The 22,554-nt window shown below is 40.6% G+C and overlaps 1 protein-coding gene across 3 annotated transcripts in view; it reads left to right on the forward strand.

The window, feature by feature from the left end:
* Positions 1 to 3,364: 3,364 nt before the first annotated feature.
* The window catches only part of LOC124775035, a 41,105-nt gene continuing 21,915 nt past the window's right edge, over positions 3,365 to 22,554 (forward strand). The window contains exons 1-3 of one of the 3 annotated variants that reach the window (XM_047249809.1): positions 3,365 to 3,996; positions 8,056 to 8,192; positions 15,036 to 15,130. In XM_047249809.1, the coding sequence (XP_047105765.1) occupies positions 3,589 to 3,996; positions 8,056 to 8,192; positions 15,036 to 15,114 (624 nt within the window). In that variant the 5' untranslated portion in view covers positions 3,365 to 3,588 and the 3' untranslated portion in view covers positions 15,115 to 15,130. The remainder of the gene's footprint in view (positions 3,997 to 8,055; positions 8,193 to 15,035; positions 15,131 to 22,554) is intronic. The other 2 variants (XM_047249807.1, XM_047249806.1) reach the window with 2 other exon arrangements.

Raw genomic sequence — 22,554 nt, forward strand, 5'->3', positions numbered from 1 at the left:
GTTTCCACTGCCCTGTGTGGATTACATAAGTTCTTGTACACTTCACTAACCTGCTGTCTTCATGATGATGATGTCCCCAGCGCAGAAAACAGCACGCGGGTCATGGATTCCTTTTCTTGAGGTTGAAATTAACTTCGCAAGGAACTGCTGCTACGAAAAAACTATAACTCATTTGGGATACCACTCGCGTTTTTATTGATATAGACACTAGAAACTGTTCTTGATCACAACGTATTGAACATATCTTTCTACTGTCATTATATCTGGCTAAAATAACATGAAATACATCCTGCGACAGACAACATGTCTGTCTACTGGAACCGTCACAACTGGAGAATAAAATTTCATGAATCAAATACTACTACTACAGACAACATGTCTGTACCTAGCGACGGTCGGAACTGTAGTAAATGAAACTGCATGAAACAAATACTGCTATAACAGACAACATGTCTGTCTACTGGAACGATCAGAACTGGAGAGCTGGACTGCCCGAGACACTTCGCGCGCCAAGCCAGCAAGGCGTGACCTGAATGACACTGCTCACATGGTCGAATGCACATCTGTTGTATACAGTTATTAGTTTAAGCTGGCATCGTAGTTACAGCACTGATGTCACGTATACGCCTGGAATAAAATCAGTCTCGAAACTTCTTGGACGGATGGTGGAAGGCTATAGACAGAGAGATGTTAAATCAAACACCTTTGGCTGTGAGTAGAACGATGCTTGAAGCCTTCAGCATCTATCATAGTAAAATATTATCGAGAAACCTCTCACAAAAGCAAAATAAATACTGGTCGTGTGTAATGGCCGATAGTTGGACCAAAGTTAATATATTGACACTCATGGGTGATGCAGGAAATGTTGGACGTAGCGAAGCAAACATGAAATTCTAAACTCCGTTTCCAGATGTTCCTTTACAAACAAAAGCACAGTAACATTAGTGACAATGGCGTTGAGTAAGAGGTGAAATCGCTAAAATTGAGCAAGGTCCCAGGACTAAATGAAGTCCTTCTCAGTTTCCACATAGAATTCGCGGCTGACTTAGCCCTTTCTTTAACCATAATACATAACTCAGACAAAAACTGTGCATAATGATTGGAAGAAAACCCAGATTACTGAGACCTGCAAGACAGATAGCAGAAGCGATCCACAAAACCATCGTCCATTATCATTGACATCCAGCTATTGTAGTCTCTCATAAGTAGATAAATTCTAAACTGAAATGTAATGAGATATCACGAACAGAATGCCCTAATGCCCACCAACATGAATTTCGAAAGCATTGGTCATGATAAGCAAACTCGTGCTTTCTCACATTACATCCTGAAAGCCGTGAATGAAGGTAGTCACGTAGACGTAATATTTTTTGTATTTGCGAGAAGTATTTTTACTCGATACCTTGTCGACAACGTCTATCAATTGGGATATCAAACGAAATTTGCGATGAGATTAAGGTTTCGTAGTAGGGAGGACGCAGAGTGTTATCTTGAGTGGACAGACAGATGTAGTTGTGTTTTAGCTGCAGGCATCTCTACCAAGACTTCAAGGAGTTAACATTAATAATGAGTACATAAAGGAGTCAGCGACATGGCTACAAGTGTATTCAACAACCTGCAAGAGCACATTAAATGTCATATAGTGATATGAAGTGGAAGTTAAGACTAAATTAACCAACTTTCTGGACAACTTCTTCTACTCCACCGAAGAATATCTTCACATAATCTCTTGAATTCAATGTTTTATATTATTTTATGTTTAGAATTAAAGCTATATTTCAACTGCCTTTAATAGTGTTCAGTCATTTCACTTACCGTTAGTAAATTACGAAAAAAGAAGATCTTTGATTTTTGGCACATCCAGAGGTCGTTCCCCGTGGGATCCATGGAATACTTTAATCACAAGGAAATATTTTGATCACAAGGGTTCAGTGATCGGTAAATAAGGTGGCAGACCTGTTAACTGATTAGAATATGGAATAGGTCTACAAAGGCAATTGCTACAAAATACTCGTGCGAATCATCGTAGAATGTTGCACAAGAGAGTAGCAACCATACCAGATAGTATATACCGGACACATCAAAGACAGGCAACGAATGGTCATAGCTTTGCTTGATCCACAGGAGAGTGCCACGAAATTACTATAAAACGTTTACTGGCAGACACTTGAAGATAAGCGATCTCCCGTGAAAGCCTGTTTTCAACATTTATGGAACCAATGTTGATCCAGGAACGTACCTCAGGTTCAACGCATCGCTCCTGTAAGAACCGCGAAGACACGATAGGTCAATTACAGCGCGCACAGTCATTTATCATTCTTAACGCACTCCATATCCGACGCTGATAACCTTGTCTTTGAGCGGCTGTAAGCACCAAACATCCATATCCGAATGGAACTGGTAGAAATCTCAACACTGCGTAGAAGAGCGAGCACCATCTCCCATGTACTTCGCAGTAGTTTGCGGAGTATGGGTGTAGATGTGTCTAAGAAAGCCTCCTAAGGTATAATTATTTTTTAACTATTATATTGGATGATTTTTCTAAGGTTTAATTGCGAAAGTTGTTCTTCTAGATTATATATCCTTGTTTAACGTAAGGTCTTTTTCTGTGCGTGATCAGTACTGGATAGACATCCTTGATTTTTTTTCTTCCTGTGAAACACGCAGGTCACGTGCATGATAGAATAGAAACAGAAACGGGCAGCGGAAAAGCAATCACACCATAACTGATGCACATTTCTGCTTCTTGTTATTTGTTAATGTTTGTTTTGATGCGATTAATAAAAGCGCTATCACGAAGTAATCAGTTTTTTAAATAATCAAAACCCCAGTTATCGTTGACAAATAACAAGCAGCAAAAATGTGGTCTCTTGCTGCGAGATTTTTTATCTTATTGCCACGTGTACTTCGTTTTAGTAACAATACGGCCACCATTTTATTCATTTACGCACTTAAAACCAAGCAATTAGAGTTACTGTTGAGTGGGCTTTTACACAGTATGACCCAAAGATGTCATTTATGCCATAAAGTGAAGCAATTTCATTTTGGGGGAAAATATTGCTCAGCTAGTATAATTTTTATCAGCATCAGCTTCTTCGAACAATTCAGAAAACGCTAAACACGTAAACAATTTGGTGTCCACCTGTCATTGCTGTCAAAAAAGGCTGTACTGTTGTTATGAAAATATATGCCATAAAATGTATAATTGTAACTTCTAGACTTACAAGAAATGAAAATAATTTACTTTATTCATTTTGCATCATATCTACTTATTCTTAGTGTGTTTTCTCTTTGAAATTCGATGGATAATCGTCAGCTTGACTACCAATTCGTTTGCCCCCACCACGTGACTCATGTGGACATGGCCTTGATAGCAACACGGAAGCTATAATGGTGTCCTGGCAGTAGTGTTTGCGTTCGTGGTGAGAACAGAAGACCGTGGTGTAGTTCTGTTACATACGGTGTTTCATTAAATGGAACTAGAGTTTTAATGTGTTTTCTGGAATCTGAATTCTGCCCTCTCGTACCGTATTAGTTTCTTAACCGTTTTTCGTAGTTTGTAAACAAGTGCGACAGCAAATTTTCACCATGCCTGCCAGCGGGCCCGTCTACCAGCCTACTACCGAAACATACGAGCAACAGAGGGACTGGACGCGCGTCAGTTATTTGTCTCAGACTGTTAGTAATGGCATTAACAGAACGAAATGCCTGCAGTGGGTAACGCTTGTCCTCGGATTGTTTGCTTTAGCAGCAGGGCTTATTATGCTCATTGAAGGAGCTGTCGATTATTCAGACACCCGCCAGCACGAAGCGGATGAAAGTGGTTCTACAAGTGATTTAGTGATTGCAGTTGCTGGTGCAATTCTCATTGTCATTGGTTTTGTACTTATAGCCTTTTACGTACGCACGATCAGGAGGAGGAAGAGTTGCTTCTGCTTCGACTCGAAGGAACAGAGACTGGCCAGACAGCTGGACAACCAGGCAAGCAACGGCCAGGTGAGGACACGTACTTCTTGGAAAAATATTGACTACCACATTGTTCTGTGCTGAGTATTCAATACTAATTTGAAACCCTCTCTAGTGTAAAATTTTACTATTAGGAATATCATCGAGAGATGGCTTCACAGCCAAACTAAAGTTGTTGTTAAATAGTAAAACTGTTTGAGAGTATGCTGTGGGTCGCTACCAACATATTCACATAGGCCTACATGTAATTTATTTGCTGCTGTGTCACCTCTGTTGGCTCTTGTGTGGGAATTACATTCCCGTTACTAATTGTATTTTAAAACCGACATTATTCAAACTCAGATGTTATCTAGCCCACAGAGAAATATAAAATCATATTTTAAGTTACATTTTGTTCTTGGCTACCCTCTAAGTGAAGCCATGTCTTAATTGTTAAGACTATTAAGTTTATGAAGTTAATACAGTGTTTTGCTTTAAGTCCATATTAGTTACAGCTGTAATAGCTAACGGAATGGTTCTGTGCGATTTTCTTGAACCCATTTGTAGGTACTTATGTTAAGACAGGCTAAGAAGGTTTGTTTCTTGTTGTAATGTAAAGATTTTCTCTGTTGCGTTTGTAAGAGAACACATTTACACTTCTGTAGAATGGAAATTTTGTACCTTAATCTTTTATGTTTTTCAAATCGGAAATTGAGAGTATACTGTATATTATAAGCTGTGTTTGTGCATTTTATGCTAACTCATGGAGTATTTTATGGTAGGTACCGGTTTTTGATAAATTACAGACTTCTCTTTTTACTATAGCTAGGTCTCTCTAGGCTTTTTCTGCGTAGGCTTGCCATATTAGAAATGTAAATTTTACTCTTAAGCAAACTATTGCATGGACTGCGAAAGTTACGTAGGAGTGAAATGGCATCATTGCTAATAGTGTAGCCATTACTCTTTGATAAATGAACAGTACTAGTTAATTTTATGATTTAAGTAGCATGTAGTCGTGAGATTTTCAAATCTTTGTGATAACTGCAGTGGTATAGGCCTAACCCTGAAAATTTCTATGCTAGTGCATTTCTATAATAGTGCTCTTATATTTTTGTAGATCTCAAGGAATTTATAATACAAATTATGTGATAGGCTGTGGGGAATTTTATAAAAAGAAAGTTTCAACCTTGGTAATTACTGCAACAAAAACAATTTGCAAACTATCACAATAAATTGTGGTAATTTAAAAATCTGAAACTGATACTGCTATATGGTATGGTGTCTTGGTAACTAGATTGTGGGCATTTGGGACAGAAGTTAAGTACAGAATAAATTATTTTGTTAGCAGTTGCAAAATACCTAGCCCCTCCACTCTCATGTTACAAATCCCATTGATGCATGAAAGAGTGAGCATATAAGCAGTGTACATTTTCCTTCTGGAAGTATCATTCATTTAGTATATGTTTTGAAGGTTTTGGAAGTTTGTTGTCAAGATAAGACATACCCTTTAAGTAAATTCCATGAAACTGAAATTTGAGATAAACTAACTGTGGCAGCAGGTTAATTTAGGTAAAACAAACCAGGAGACTTACTAAGTGTTAAAACTGATGGAATGACAGTTCCTGCACTCAAAATAATGTAAAAAGCAGAGGGGAGTGTTATCGCAGAGACAGCCAGTGTTAAAAAGTAGTGCAACTATTTTTTGCTTCTATAATCAGCACTACTTTTCATGGTACTTGCCTAGAAAGAGCCCACATGCTGAATTTACTGAACTGTTATATTTGAATGTTGAAATGTTGGTGTTCTTAGATGTGCTATTCATCCAGGTTTTACATTGATAAAAATAGTAAAGATAATACAGACATTTAAAATGAGTTAGACTGAAAGTGCAAAACAGTTACTGGGCAAATGTATGGATTTAAAAGAATGTTTAACTAGGAGAAAGATACATACCATCTACAAAAAAGAGGCATTTGGAGAAAAGAGAAGCAGCTGTATGAATATCAAGAGCTCAGATGGAAAACCAATCCTAAGGAAAAGGTGAAAAAGAGTATATAGAGGTCTATACAAGGGAGATGAACTTGAATGCATTATTATAGACATAGACGAGGATATATATGATTAAGAGATGAGAGATGATACTGTGCACGAAGAAATTGATAAAGCACTGAAATACCTGAGCTGAAAAAAGGTCCCGAGAGTAGACTACATTCTGTCAGAAATACTAATAGCCTTGGCAAACCCAGCCATGACAAAGAATAGAATGTTTTGGAATGCTACAAATATTTGCGAGGAGATCTGGTAATTAATGATGCCCTTTTTTTTCTCATCTTGATACATAATGTGCACTTACTTGGTAATATGAACGTCAATTTACAGTGAGAATCAACAGAAATAAGTTGCGTTGAAATATTATGTCTGTTGACTATCAGAAAGTGTAATTAAGGATCTACAGGATGTAATTAGGTGCTAATAGTTGGCTGTAGGCATAGTTCCTGTGCTTCTGAGCAGTTATTAGGGTTGGACATTAACAGATCTGGTAGGTTATCGTAGCTTGTGAATTCCTGAAAATGAGGTACGCTCATCTCCCTAGTCCAAATGATGATCTATTCAGTTTCTCAAAGTTATCATTTAGGGCCCATCATAAATGAGAGAAAATGTAGACATTCTTCAATTTTGTAATTATTTTAAAAAAATACATTATCTGCATGTTTGGTTTTTAAATATCATTAGAATGATTGACCGAAATAGAATAGCATGAAATCTGATTTTGAAACAGATTTTGATTAAATTTCTTTGCTTTATTTGTACGGAAATGTACTGTGTGCCCATATTGTTCCTGCTGTACAGACTTATGTGAAATATTTTGCTGTTTGTGGAGTATTACACACATTAAGATGCCAAATGTACTTTGTATGTAAACAATTCTTTTTGAAAGAATTTTTTAAAATGAAATCACTTTTGCAAGCCAGAGTTTTCATAACAACATATAGTATAGTAATGAAGACTTTGCTTGAAAAGAAAAATTCATTTCATAAAACTTACTCACTGAGACAAAAGTTGGCTAGTGCTTAAAAACAGAAGCAATTCCCATTACTGCTAAAAGAAATTCACAAAAACAGGAGACAGCACTCAGCTTTTGGAACCTATTTGCTGCTTAGGAACTGAGTGGCTTTGCCTCCCATTTCCCTCTTCCCTCATTGAAAAATGAGTCCATTGATCTGAAAGCTAGCCAACCTGCCCATCTCTTTGTGACTTTTAAGTAATATTTTTTTCTCTTTATCACATTTTTTTACAGTGTCAGCATATCACTTTTATTAACGAGACATCAATTAGCAATTCATTCTTAATATATTTTGGAACATAACTTTCCACAGATGGTATCTCCTTTCTTGCCCAAACAGTAGCACAACTCTGACAAAACAGTGAAGATGTAAGCTCCGTTTACCTTAAGGTTGGGTTATCGGATGTTCTACTGCCTGCTTACCAAATAATGCAATAGTTTATAAGTGAAAGTGATGTTTCTAAAATGTGGCATAGTAAATTATTATTTAAGACTATCCCCAAAATAAAGATTAGTTTTTAGGAATTTACCTTCTACAAAACAAAATTGTTTTCCCTTGCCACCAAGCCATGTTTCGGCACATGCTGTCTACTCTCTTAGTTAAGTATTTCTAAAACAATATATAGTTCGAAATGGCATTTTATATTACTTTTTTCGATGAAGTGCGAGCGTGTGCTCGCACGGTTTTCTACCTTTCTTAGATCTAACCATGTGGTAAGACCAATGCTCTGCACAAAGTGAACATAATACCAAAAGAAATCACATGTGGCACATTATTTGTAATATATATTAGCTGCCACTGTCATGCCAGTTGTTTCTTTGCTTCATGATTTCAGTGTAATAGAAATGAAAACTTAAAGTGCCTCCTTTTTCTCAATTACCCACTGAGCACTGCAAGAAACAGAAATGACAGTGTATTACCTAATTCTCACACAGTGTTTATCCCAATTGGTGTGTCTTGCATTTTTTACATTTTGCATTGCATGCCTTCCTATTAATTCCTGTGCAGTCGACAATTCCACATACTAACTTTGTGACTACTGTAGGTGCTGACATTGAATCCATCAACTGATCTTCTTGTGACTGCACAGTATGCTCCTGTGTCAGAGATTTCGTATCAGCCACCAGCAGTGTCTGAGGAGGAGGAGACACGCAAACTCATGGGTAGTGACAACAAAGAGTGGTAAGTAGAAGTATGATATTTCATGTTATTTTCTTCTACGTTTTGTGGCTATCTTGTACAATACAGGTCCAAGTTTTCATTTGCATGAGCTAGAGCACATTCAAATGAGCTGCCGTGAGAAAATAATGCATGGTCAACATCTAAAAAATGTAGAGGTTGATAATGCATGTAGAAAAGTAGAAGTAATGTTACTGCACAAATTTTGCCAATGTACCAGAAATTTCATCAGTACCACAAATTGCTGCAACATTCACACACAGCCCTTTCGAAAATATTGAAATATAGGAAAATGTTAGGTTATTTCTTTCCAGTCCAAATTCGTGGCTCAAAATTGCAGTAGAAAGACTTAAACATACAGGTGACTTAATTGTATTGATTATTTGGGTTTTAAAATCAAATACAGCATTATGATTCTATTGAAATATACAGCCCGAAACTACAAAGTAGGCGTGGACTTTTCTCAAGATTTCAGAGTAATATTGTACCTTGATGCCCACCCGTAGTTTATCACTTTCATTAGGGCAGTTCTGGTGTAAAGCAGATGCCAGACTGAGATTCGGTGGAGGAATCCTAAGGAAATGCAGTCCGAAAACAAAGTAAGTAGGTTACAGTGCACTTTGTTTGCACACTGCTTGAATATTGCTCACCAGTCTGGGATCCGTACCAGATAGGGTTGATAGAAGAAATAGAGAAGATCCAACGGAGAGCAGCACGCTTCATTACATGATTATTTAGTAATCGCGAAAGTGTTACGGAGATGATAGATAAACTCTAGTGGGAGACTCTGCAGGAGAGACGCTCAGTAGCTCGGTACGGGCTTTTGTTGAAGTTTCAAGAACGTACCTTCATCAAGGAGTCGAGCAGTATATTGCTCCCTCCTACATATATCTCTCTTAGAACCATGAGGATAAAATCGTAGAGATTAGAGCCCACACAGAGGCATATCGACAATCTTTCTTTCCACAAACAATAGGAGACTGGAATAGAAGGGAGAACCAATAGAGGTACTGAAAGTACCTTCCACCACATACCATCAGGTGGCTTGCTGAGTATGGATGTAATTGCAATTAGTTAACATACTGCATCAGTGATGTCTGTAATGATGCAAATGGTACTACCAGCATACTGCCCCACAGAAGGTTCTATATGCATTAGGAATTATTACATTGAATGAAAAGTGACACATCTCACAAAAACTAAATGAATAAAATAAATTAAAAAAATTTATAAGAAATTTTTCCATTTGATTTTATTGAAGAGGTCCAGGACTGCCATGCCTTACACATACGTTATTTTCACTTGATGTGAAGTAAGTAATTCATGTTCTGAACACAAAACAATCTTTCTACTACAGGCAAAAAGTTATTAAAGTATACTATGGAAGCCTTTGTACATTACGTAGTTCAGGATATTGTTCGTGCAAAGAATGTTGACACTCGGCACTGTAGATGATGGGAGCGGCTGTAAATGGGAAATGCCTTTACGGTCGCTCCCATCAGCCATCGCGCCTAGTGTCAACTTTTTTGCATGTATAGTACTAGTATCAGTGATTTTGTTACTACATTGGCATGTTCAGTGAGGAGTTACTGACTGTGTGTGGGCTCGGAAACATTTCATGTCAGTCTTCCCTCCACCCCCCTTCCTGCTGTTACTATCCCTGTCCATGATATTTATTATAGGTTGCAGATTGTTGCCTGATCTTCTCTAAATTTACACAAAAAGAGTTTCCCTAGAATGCTGCGTAACTTCTAGAGTTCACGTTTTAAGTTCTAACCATCTCTACTAAGCATCAGTATTGGTTATACTAACCTGTAATGGTCCTTACAGTATGTCACTGATTTCATTCAATTTTTGCTGTTGACACTACTGTTGAGTACTCCATTAGTCTTGGGTTCCTTCATGAATGAGACATTTAATTAGAACTCCTCCAATAAAAGTCTTCTTCTGCATTCCCACAGTTGCCTTATGTGTTAGTTCCATTAAATATCATTTTGAGTAATAAATTTAAGATTCCATTCTGTACCACTCGTGCATTGCTGGTTTTATCAAGTCAAGCAAAGATGATTCCTGCACCACCTTCATTTTTTTATTCTGTCCATCCTTGTTACTCAGACTGTTTCTGTGTAATTTTGTGTCACATCCATGTATTCATTGTCCAGTTTTCAGAAGAATAGGTCAGGATAAGCACATAGAGGAATTCATAAATTCCTTGGTCTTCAGTGGGACATCCGTATTCCATTCCGTACACTTCTTGGAAATGATACGGCTTACTGCACTCCCTGACTTCTTAATTTCTTTTATTTTTTTCTTGTTACTCTTTAAATATATTTAAAGCTGTCAGCATTTTTTTGGCTGTTACAATCCTGACAGCACAAGTCCAAGGATATTTCTCTCCCTTTTCCAGGTCGCAGATAAGAATTAATTCGTCACAAGTTTCGTATAGTCCAACTGCCGCTGCCCATGCACCTGATTGCTGCTGAATGCCATCTTCCTTATTCCGCGAGATCATTTAGTTAACTATTACTGTTTTACTCAATGACTTTCCATCAATTACTACGACATGTGATCTTTCTGACGGGAAATCACGCATACAGTTGCACAACCATGACTATACTCATAGTTACACAATTGTATTAGAAGTTGCTTGTGAGGAATGGTGTCAAGAGCCTTCTTGATATCTAACATTATGTAATCAGTTTGTCATCTGTAGATAGCACTTATTACTTCATGAGAAGGAAGAGCTGGTTGTGTTTTACAAAAACATTTTCTTAATCCTGGTAGCTGTTTGTCAGTAAATAGCTTTCTTTGAGGTAATTCTTAGTGTTTGAGTACACTATATGTTCAAGACTTCCAATGCAAATACCAATCATCAATATTGGTCTGTAATTCAGTGGATTAATCCTATTTCCTTTCTTGGTTGTTGGTGTGACCAGTGCAACTTTCCAGTCTTCAGGTGTGGCTCTTTCAGCAAGTTATCGGTTGTATGAGACAGCACATACTGAAAGGAGCCTGACTGGTACAAAATCTGGACCAGGGTCCTTGCCATTAAGTGATATAAACTGCTTCACTAATTGATATCTACTTCCCAGTTGTTCTTGATGTGAATTAGTCTTTTTTGCTAAAGGAATTTTGGAAAACTGTGTAGAAATTCTGCCGAAGTGGTATTGTTATCGGTCACATCACCATTGTGAGGTCATGATTGCGTCTTGCTGCTTGTATACTTTACATGTGACCAGAATCTCTTTTGGTTTTCCAGCAGATTTTGTGATGAGATTAGTTGTGGGAACTATTAAAAGCATCTCATATTGAATTTTGCACTAAATTCCAAGCTTTTGTAAACTTTGCCTATCTTCGGGGAGTTTTGCATTCTTTTAAATTCGGTCTGCATTTTTCATTGCTTCTGCAACAGTGCCCTGGCCTGTTTTGTATGCCAGAGGAATCAGTAACATCTGTTAATTTATGTGGTATGTATCTCTCAATTTCTTTCATAGTATTTCTCTGAATTTAAACGACATCTTACCTACACTTACAGTCAGACTGGAAGGAGTCATACCATAGTACATTCCATCCACTACTGAGCAACTGAATGTCATGCACAGCATTAAAGTTGACTCCTCTATGTATTTATTACAGTCAGTTCTAGCCATACCTGAATCCTTCGGTCAGGTCAACACAGATGACTCCAAAGATGAGGAAAAAACTGGATTTGCATATGTATGTAATAATTATTTTGAACTCCCAATATTTACTGTGCAAAAGTTGCATTTATGCCGTAGAATAAATAACTCTACTTACAGCTTACCTATATCAAAAACCTGCTCTATCCAAGAAGCCTTTGGTTGCATTGACTCATTCAGCAGTCTCCAGGCAATAAGTTTTCCGAAACATTACCTAGTAAGATATCAAAGTTCCTCTACAACCTTCACAGAACTGGACCCACAATTGTCTTCCTCTGTGTACAGAGTCGTGTCTTCATTCTAGGAAATAACATGAATGAGAAAGGCCCTCAGAAGGAAGTATCTAAGACACCAGGTTTTTTGTAAATTGGAGGAGGAGTGATACACCGATACTAACAAACTCAGAAAAATAAAAAATGCCAGTAAATATAGGAAATCATACTGTCACTTTTCCTAGAGAGTCATTTGTTCCATGTCACATTCTTATTTATTGCACACTCAAAGCTTCTACACGAAGAACCACACAGGTGTCAGTGTGGAGCACTTACAATGGTTAATAACCTTGTTAAACAGACTTTTTAGACTATATCATATTAGGAATATGTGGTTCAATCCCTGCCACATATCCCTAACAGGTGACACGAGTATTGCAATTAAAGTGTAAGAAAACAGTAACTACGACAAGGTTTCAGTCTCGTGTACAAAAATTGCATGTAGTGATTGATACAATTGGGGAAACCTATTTGTCTGAGATGTCCACCCTATTACATTTTGTGTGATCATTAATAAATTCTTGGACGTTGTTTTATATTTATTTTTAATTTTATATCTTCATTATAATTTTCTGTTGGTTATTCAGTGTGTAGAAAGAGGACCAAGGCTTAATGTTCGCAGAAGTCCTTCTCAAAAAGACCCGTTTTCTCTTTGAACTAGTTCTCTGCCTCCCCCACACTAGTTTTACCCTTAAGATGTTTCACCTCTTTCCTGTCAATGTGGAAAGGGTGTGGGGGATGTCTTTTCAACTAGTTGATCTGGAGTGGGGAGGGGAGAATGGTTGGGCTACTGGTGCACTCTTCTCCCACTGACATGACAGCCCTTACATAATTCTGCAAATTGAGGGACTGACAAATATATTGTTGACTCCAATTAACCCTTATTTATTTATTTATTTACTTACTCATTCATTCATTCATTCATTGATAACAGGAGCAGAACTGTCCCATTATTTATTAACTGAGAATGCTATGGTTTTTTAGTGGTCGCTAAAATTTCTGCGTTTCAATACCATGGAACCAATGTGGTCTCTAATAACAAAAAATATGGTTCATTGTGTCTCAGGTTTTCTGGGTGTGATTGATTAATGAGGTGCTTTTGGGTTTCCAGCTGCGTTTATTCAGTTTTATGAGTACAATGGAATCAACAGCTTAGCTGATGACCTGGAAGTCGCGATTACATGTCTGAATTAATTGGAACTGTTTGTGAGGAATAATGTAACAACCTATTCAAACAATTAAGGATTATATGCGCCCATGTCCAAGGTGCAGAATGATGCAGTTGGCAAGGCACTAGATTCTCATTTGAGGGAGGGGTTCATGACTCCTAGGCAGATTTCTCCGTCACTTCCTAATCCTTAGACAAGTTCTGGGATGGTTTCTTTCAAATGGTCATTGCTGATTGTAGCTTGTTCTTAGTTTTTTTAAAAGGGTTGAGAATAGATTTGCCTTTCGTTGTCTTAAATGCAAAAGGTGATAAAGCCGATATTAGGTTGGTATCTAATAATACCAGAGAAGGAAATTCGCTACTCCCATATAGCGGAGATGCTGAGTCACGATAGGCACAACAAAAATATTCACACAATTAAAGCTTTTGGCCATCAAGGCCTTTGTCAGCAGTGCGCGCGCGCGCGGGCGCGCACACACACACACACACACACACACACACACACACACACACACACACACCTGCAGTCTCAAGAGAGCTGAAACTACACAGTGTAGTTTCAGCTCTCTGAGACTGCAGACACATACGGTACGTGGTTTTTTTTTTTTTGTGGTTGTGGTCGTGGTTGTGGTCGTGGTCGTGTGCGTGTGCGTGCGTGCGCACGCGCATCAGCACTGGGGGGGGGGGGGGGGGGGGGGGCTTATAGAACATAACTCCAGTAGGATCAGAGATACAGGCAAGTGTTTTTTTAGCCTCTGGCCTGTAGGCTGCCCTTCATCGCAGGCGTGTTGTGTGATAACATTACTGGCCTACCTACCAAATCGACCTACCTTGCGGAGAAGCCTAGATGCCAGGCCATAAAACAGCTTTCATGGCCCCGACATGTAGGCTACCCTGTATGAGGGGCAATATTGCCTTAGAGTATTATTGGCCTGCTTTATTGCCCTTTACTGTAAGGGCTACACATGCCGATTAGCATGGCTGGGGACAGGTTAAGATGGATAGGAGGAGGACAAAGTGAGGGGGAGAAGGAAGTGGACAGAGGGAGGGATGTGGAGGAAATGCATGGGGGGGGGGGGTCATGGGAGGAGTTGTGACAGCTATGTGGGCAGTGTCTCTCTTACCAAAAACATGCCTCTGCAAATCCTTAATAAAACCCCTCATTTATCTGAATAACAGTGCAAGAACTTTTTGTTCATTTGTGAAATTGTGTGGTCTACGTTGTTTCTACTTTTGTAGGGCATGTGTATTAAGACACTTTAGTAACTTTTTGTATTGATATATTCTAATATTTTGGTTTCCAAAGATAAATTGCTTTATTTCTTATGCACAAGCGTTACATAGCTTAGGTATTACATTCTGTGTTGCAAGAGTGAAATATTTACATTTTGGAATGGAATGATTAGTACTAAAATCTGTAACTGGAGAATTTTATACTTGCTGAATTTTTAATTAGAATCCACCACGAAATACCTGCCCTTTCTTTTCCTTTGTAAGCATGGTATGTATAACAAATAAGATTTTTCTCTGCAAGTAGTTTGCTGTACTATTTTCATTAACTATGAGTTTGACACTTCCAGGATGAGCTTAGACATTAAATGATACATATTATAGCATTTGTTGCTCATCACTGATATATTTAACAGAGCTGTGCTAACAGTTTTTTTAATGTGTGTGCTATTAACAATGCTGCTAACAAGCTTGCTGCACGCTTCATTTGTTTCAGCGTTGAGGAAAGTGAACGTATGCTGGAACCTGATCCACGAATTGTGCTGAGGCCACGTAGTCATGTTGAAGAAGCCTAATGTATTAAAATGAGAGGTATGTTCTAGAATGTATATGGATATTTCATTATGTATAAGATCAGTATGTTAAAATTCGTGTCTCAGAACAATATATCACTTCTAAGTCACTAAACAAATGAAACAAAGAAGGTATTAAGACCTGAGTAAGTTTATTGCCACTAGGGCATAAAACGTTAAACATGCATGTAAAGAAAGAGGATTGTCCTAATTTCTAACAAGGGAACCTCCCCATCACACCCCCCTCAGATTTAGTTATAAGTTGGCACAGTGGATAAGCCTTGAAAAACTGAACACAGCTCAATCGAGAAAACAGGAAGAAATGGTGTGGAACTATGAAAAAAATAAACAAAATATACAAACTGAGTAGTCCATGCGCAACATAGGCAACATCACAGCAAACTATGAGCTCAGAAGCGCCGTCCGTGGTCCCATGGATAGCGTGAGCAACTGCGGTGCGAGAGGTCCTTGGTTTAAGTCTTCCCTCGAGTGAAAAATTTTTCTTTCTTTATTTTCGCAAAGTTATGATCTGTCCATTCATTCATTGACATCTCTGTTCACTGTAGTAAGTTTAGTGCCTGTGTTTTGCGACTGCACCGCAAAACCGTGCGATTAGTAGACGAAAGAGTGTGCCTCTGCAATGGGAACCGAAAACATTTGATCGCAAGGTCATAGGTCAACCGATTCCTCCACAGGAAAAAATTGTCTGATATATTCTATAGGACACTGGTGACGGCATGTGCGTCACATGACAGGAATGTGTTGTCGACCTACCTAACTTGTACACTTGGCGAATGGGTAAAAAGATTCTTCTACCCTGCCCGATTTAGGTTTTCTTGTGGATGTGATAATCACTCCCAAAAAAGTGATGAAAACATAAGAGTTTGTCACATAAACTGCAACAAATGAATGCAACAGTTTCACAGTCGCACAGTTTTCCCTGTGTTCTGTCAAAACATATGTTTTTTAACGTTTTCAAATTTTTCCGTGCGGAGACCATGAAATCCTGCATATGTTCAAGCAAATCTGAACATGTCCTGGAATTTTGGAGAGCGAAGTTGATTATGTGTGAGTGCCTGAACTTTGATAATTGTCTGAAATTAAAAAATTAAACTTTTCACTCGAGGGAAGACTTGAACCAAGGACGTTTCGTACCACACTTGCTCATGCGAACCACAGGACCACGGCACTCCTGAGATCACAATCTCCTGTTAAGTTGCATATCTTGCGCATGAACTACTCAGTTTGTATATTTGGCTTATTTTTTTCATAGTTCCACACAACTTCTTCCTGTTTTCTCAATTGATGTGTGTTCAGTTTTTCAAGGCCTATCCACTGTGCCAACTTATAACTAAATCTGAGGGGAGTGCAATGGGGAGGTTCCCTTGTAAGAGTCAGAGGACATGTAAGTCTCTAATGGGTGCCAGGAGGAGTAAATATTGAGCAGATAGGCTAAGTCGCACAACACACTTAAAATCGGGTTGAAATAAAGAACTCATCACCGAAATTGTATTAAAACACTGTTCATTACACTGCAACTTGTTCTTTTTTCACAATTTAATTGCATACGCTTCAGCACTCCAGCTGTTAACAAACGTCAAAACTGTTTGACACATTAGTGCTACTTGACTTGACTGCTTGAAGAGTCCACAAGAATAAAGATACCACACTAAGGCTACCACTTTTTATGTTCATACAGCCTTCCTGACTTGAAATCTGTATTCACAAAGATTTCTCCACTTCTACCTGAAAGTGCTTCAGTTCTGTCTTATTCTTTAAGTCTCCTCCAGTTGGAAGGAGTAAACCATCAGAGACACTGGCAGTCATGGGTAATTTACTCGCAATGAGTCAAACATCATATCTTCTCAGATGGTATGTACTAAACGTAAACGAATGAGGCTAATGATTCAGACACTCCCAGCCGCATATCGTGTCCTCATGGTTTCGCATATTGAAGGAGGTCAGTCCTTTGCTACAGTTAATCCAATTATTATTCAGAAACGTGCTGATGCAGTTGCCAGCCCGGTGAAGTCCTGTTCTTGTCCACGCAATGGCTCTTCTCTTTTGGAGACTACTTACACTGAAGTGCCAAAGAAACTGGTACACCTGCCTAGTATTGTGTAGGTTCCCCATGAGCATGCAAAAGTGCCACAACACGATGTGGCATGTCATCTGAAGTAGTGCTGGAGGGAATTCACAGCATGCGTTCAGCAGGACTATCCGTAAATTCATAAGAGTATGAGGGGGAGGAGACCTCTTCGAAATGGCACATTGCAAGGCATCCTAGGTATGCTCACTAATGTTCATATCTGGGGAGTTTGGTGGCAAGCGAAAGTGTTTAAACTGAGAAGAGTGTTCCTGGAACCACTCGGTAGCAATACTGGGTTTGTGGGTTGTCGCATTGTCCTGCTGGAATTGCCAAAGTCCATTGGAATGCACAATGGTCGTGAATGTGGATGCAGGTAATCAGACAGGATGCTTAAGTACTTGTCACCTGTCAGTTGTATCTACATGTATCAGGGTCACTTGTCACTCCAACTGCACATGCTCCACACCATTAAAGGCTCCACCAGCTGGAACAGTCTCCTCACATGTGGGGACCCTGGATTCATGAGGTGGCTTCTTTATAAAATTTGAAACTCGTCAGACAAGGCATCATGTTTCCAGTCATAAGCAATCCAATGTCAATGTTGACAGGCCCAGGTGAGGTGTAAAGCTTTGTCATGCAATTATCAAGGGTACATGAGTGGACCTTCGGCTCCAAAAGCCCATATTAATGTTTCGTCGAATGGTTCGCAAACTGACACTTGTTGATAGCCCAGCATTGAAATCTGCAGCAATTTGTAGAAGGATTGCACTTATGTCTCATTGAAAGATTATTTACAGTTGTTGTTGATCTCGCCATGCAGGATCTTTTTTCGGCCACAGTGCTGTTGGAGATTTGATGTTTTACCGGTTTCCTGAAATTTTCAGTACATTTGTTGAATGGTCGTACAGGAAAATCCCCACTTCATCGCTGCCTTGGATATGCTGTGTCCCATAGCTTGTGTGCAGATTAAACCACCACATTCAAACTCAGTTAAATCTTGATAATCCACCATTGTAGCAGCAGTAACTGATCTAACAACTGTGCCAGCTTCAGTGTACGATTCTCAAGCACAACAACTGCTTGTAGCTTCAGTCCTCTGTGGCTATTTTGTTTGTGTCGAGGACCATCAGATGAAAATGCTTTGTGTGGTGTTATTTATACTAGGCTGCTCAATGGTCTGACCAAGGCAGAAATCAAAACTTGCCTCTCTGATCAGGGCGTCATTGCAGTCTATTGGATGATGAAAAAGGTAACTGCATCCTTAGTGCCTACATGCACTCTTCTTCTCTCGTTCAAGAGAGGAGTACTTCCTTCAAAGATGAGAGCAGGCTGTGAAAGTTCAGTCCAGTTGCACATTACGAACACAATGCGCTGCTACCAGTATCATAGTTACAACCGTAGTCAGATGGCCAGTTGACATACAGCCAAATGTGTAACCTGTGGTAGGGATTCTCACAAGGGCAATTGTGCTCGTCCCCCCAAAATGCCAGGGACATGGGTCCCCTCCCCCCAGCCAGAGGAGCAATGGCCTCCTCCGGATACTCCCAAGCGGAAGGGGTCCCTTGGGACTCTACCTTCCATAGTTGTCCCCCACCCCCCTAGTAGTCCAGCGGACACCCGCCAGTGGCTGAAAGAGCCACTGGTTGCTGGTTGATGGACTTCGAGGTCTTCTTCTGTCCCTGAGGCTACTTCTGAGAAGCCCTCCCAGCAAGCCTCTAAGAAGCAGCTAGAGGGCAAAACTTCAAAATAGTAGTCTGCTAAGAAACAGGAGCCTCCAGTGCCATTTGTACCAGCACTCCCTCATGGCCCTATGTCCAAGGATGAGGTGGAGATTCTGACATCCCCTGAGGACCTAGATCTCATCAACGCCTTGGATGCAATGGTACTGGATGCCAACACTCAACCAGTGGCGACGGGGTGATGAGGCCCAATTTGCCTTCTTGCTCTGTCCATGCCAACCCAGATGACAGAAAGCGCCATTCTCCAGTGGAACCATGGCATCTTCATCCTTACCTCTGTCTGTAGTGAACCTGTGTCCTTCAAACACCTTTAGAAGCTGTGGCTGTCAAGGTGAGGGACAACACAGGAAATCACCATCTGTAACATTTACCTCCCTCCAGATGGTGAAGCACTACCCCCTGTTTTGGCTGCACGCATTTCGCAACTTCCTCCACCTTTTCTCCTTAATGCCCATAACCTTTTGTGGGATGGAGCCAAGGTTACTGGGCATGGCAAAGATGTTAAGGACCTACTAACACAACTCGATATTTACCTCCTAAATACAGGTGCCCCACACATTTCAGTGTGGCACATGGCACATTTTCAGCCATTGATCTCTCGGTTTGCAGACCTGGCCTTCTCCCAACTGTCCACTGGAGAGAACATGATGACTTTTGTGGTCCTGCCCACCTACCCCAGTGTCCCTCCTCTCAAAACTTGCCCAGGTGGGTTCCTCCCAAGGCTGACTGGGATGCCTTCACATCCGCTACCAACATTAAGTATCCGTTGCATGCCACCATCAATAAAGTGATCCATGTCTTCACTAATACTATTGTTGCCACAACTGAATGGGCAATCCCTTGTTCCTCTGGTTGCCCCCAGTGGAAGTCAGTGCCTTGGGGGTCGCCAGAAATCGCTGCGGCCATTAGAGACCGTAGGTGGGCCGTCCAACATCATAAGCACCACCTCTCCCTGGAGAACCTTATTGCCTTCAAACGGTTCCACATCCAGGTTCGTCGCCTCATCAAACGAGGGAAGCAGGAGTGTTGGGAACACTGTCACCACTGTTGGAAGATGAACCTCTCCCTCCCAAGTTTGGACCAAGCTCCACAACTTGACAACTATCAGAACCCTGCAGGTATACCTGGAATTTCCACAAATGGAGCTGTATCAGCCAATCAAGACATAATTGCAGAGCCTGTAACTGAGCAATATGCTTGCAACTCTTAGGTCTCAGAATTACCACCCCACCTTTCGTCTCCTCAGAGGGTGGAATGACAACACTTATCTTTCGCTCCATGCCAACCCGAGCCTTATAATGCTCCCTTCAGTCAGTGAGAATTTCTTAGTGCCCTTGCCGACTATCCTGACACATCCCCTGGCCCAGACCACATAAATTGCAAATGCTAAAACATCTGTCAGCAGATTCCCACTGCCACCTCCTTACCATCTTCACCCGCATGGTATTGTACCATCTAAGGGTGGGCATTTGGCCTTCTCTCTGAGGCCTCCACCCCCCATTTTAACTCTGTCACCCTTTCTTTCCATTTGTTTGTCTTGGTGTTTGTCTTTCTCCTTGTGTTCATCTCCCCTTGCCGTTTTGGGGTGGTCATTTTAGTGTTTTGCACAGTGGCTGGCTCATCCTCTTTTATTATTTTGATCAGCCAGCCCAGACCATCTGCTCTACGTGTTTAATACCTCCTCCTACTTTTCCTTGTGGTGTATGTTTCCCCAGGTTCCCTTCCCCCCACCCAGTCCGCTTTCTTTTTAGGTGTGGTTCCCCATTCATTTTCCTGTTTTACTTTCCCAGACATACTTAGGGTGTTGTTTTACCTTGAGCTTTGTTTGCTTCCGGAAAAAGGGACTGATTACCTTGTAGTTTAGTCCCTTCATACCCCAAACCAACCAACCAAACATCCTCCCAACTGTATCAGTTGCAATGGCGACCATGCAGCCTCCTTCAGAGATTGTCTTGTATATCTTAATAAGCTGGCCATTCAGGAGATCTGGGTGAAGGAAAAAGTGTCATACCTATCACTCACAAGTTGTTGACTAGTTGGAAGCCCTGCGTTTTACCACCGGCTCTTACAGTACAGTTCTTGCTACATCTCACTCCACAATGGACATGGCCAAGCAGACATGAGACCTCAAATTCAGCACTGCAGTTGTAAAATATTCCGCAGTGAAATCACCTGCTACACAGCCGAGAAGCTGAAAAGGACCAAAAGAACATTCCTGCAAAGACTTTTTATGCTCCTCCAGCCAATAGACATCTGAATTGTATTTGCCAACTGCAGAGGCTCCAAGAAATCAAACAAGGGCAGACGGTCTTCTCCTTAACTGACTCTGAGATCCTCTGTAAAGTTGTTGCTGCATGATACCCTCACCTGGCTGACCTGCATGTCACTGGTGCTCACCACCAACCATTTTTCTGCCATGGGCTCTGCTGATCGAACAAGGGAGAATGCCAATGCCTTTGTAGATCACATGGACCAGGATCCTCCAACCTCTGTGCCCTGTAGCAGTGTGTCTTCAGAGGGTGGCACTTGGCAGCAGCCAAGATGACACCACTTCACTTTTTCCCTCCTCCCCCTTCTCCATCATGACTCTCCTCCAATGGAATGTTCGCAACCTTAGATCCAACAAGGAGGAATTACAGCTGCTCTTGGAATTGCAGCATCCACTTATCCCCTGCCTCCAGAAAACAAAATTGCATCCTCATGATCGCTTCAGCCACTCGCATTTCTTCCTGGTCCACTTTGACCTACCCCCTGAGGACGGCATTCCGTCTCATGGGGGAGTCGTGCTGCTCATCTGGGATGATGTTCAGTCAAATCATCTCCCTGAACACCTGGGTAAAAGTTGCTGTAATCCGCATTTTGCGCCCTCACTTCACCTTTTCTCTTTCTACCATGTACATCTCTCCGTCCTTCAGTGTCACCAAGGCAGACTTCCTCCAGCTTGTTGGACAACTCCCTCACCCTGTTCTCTTTTGCTGCTGTGTGACATATGCACACCGTCCTCTTTGAGGCTCGCACAGAACTTGTCATAGGTGTGCCCTCTTGACTGATCTTCCCAATCAACTCCACCTCGTCTGCCCTAACACTAGTATATCCACATTCGATTCAGACTCCACGCACAACTATTCCCATTTGGACCTCTCATTCTGCATTGCCCAGCTTGCTCGGCGTCACGAATGATCCTTTCTGACATTCGAGTAACCATTTCCTGTGTGCTATCTGTTTGCTGTCTCCTACCCCACCTACGTGCAAATCCAAGTAGCAGCTTTCTGAGGTTCGACTGGAGCTTTACTTCTACCTGGTGACATTTGACGAATAATTTTTCCCCAGTTGTGATGACCAGGTAGAATATTTTACCAATGTTATCCTTACTGCTGCACAATGTTCTATTTCTCACACTTCATATTTACCTCAGTGTCCCAGTCTCTTGATGGACTGAGGGATGCCACAACACAATTCGCACACTGTGACATGCTCTCCATGATTTTAAGTCTTCCTGTGATGGCAAACTGTATTAGATATAAACAGTTGTGTCCACAATGTTAGTTCTCTTACTAGTTCTCTTAACAGTTCCACTCACTCTACCATCAGACATGGACTAATCTCAGACAGCTC

The sequence above is a fragment of the Schistocerca piceifrons genome, chromosome 2, assembly GCF_021461385.2.
Source record: "Schistocerca piceifrons isolate TAMUIC-IGC-003096 chromosome 2, iqSchPice1.1, whole genome shotgun sequence".
Classification (NCBI taxonomy): Eukaryota; Metazoa; Arthropoda; class Insecta; order Orthoptera; family Acrididae; genus Schistocerca; species Schistocerca piceifrons.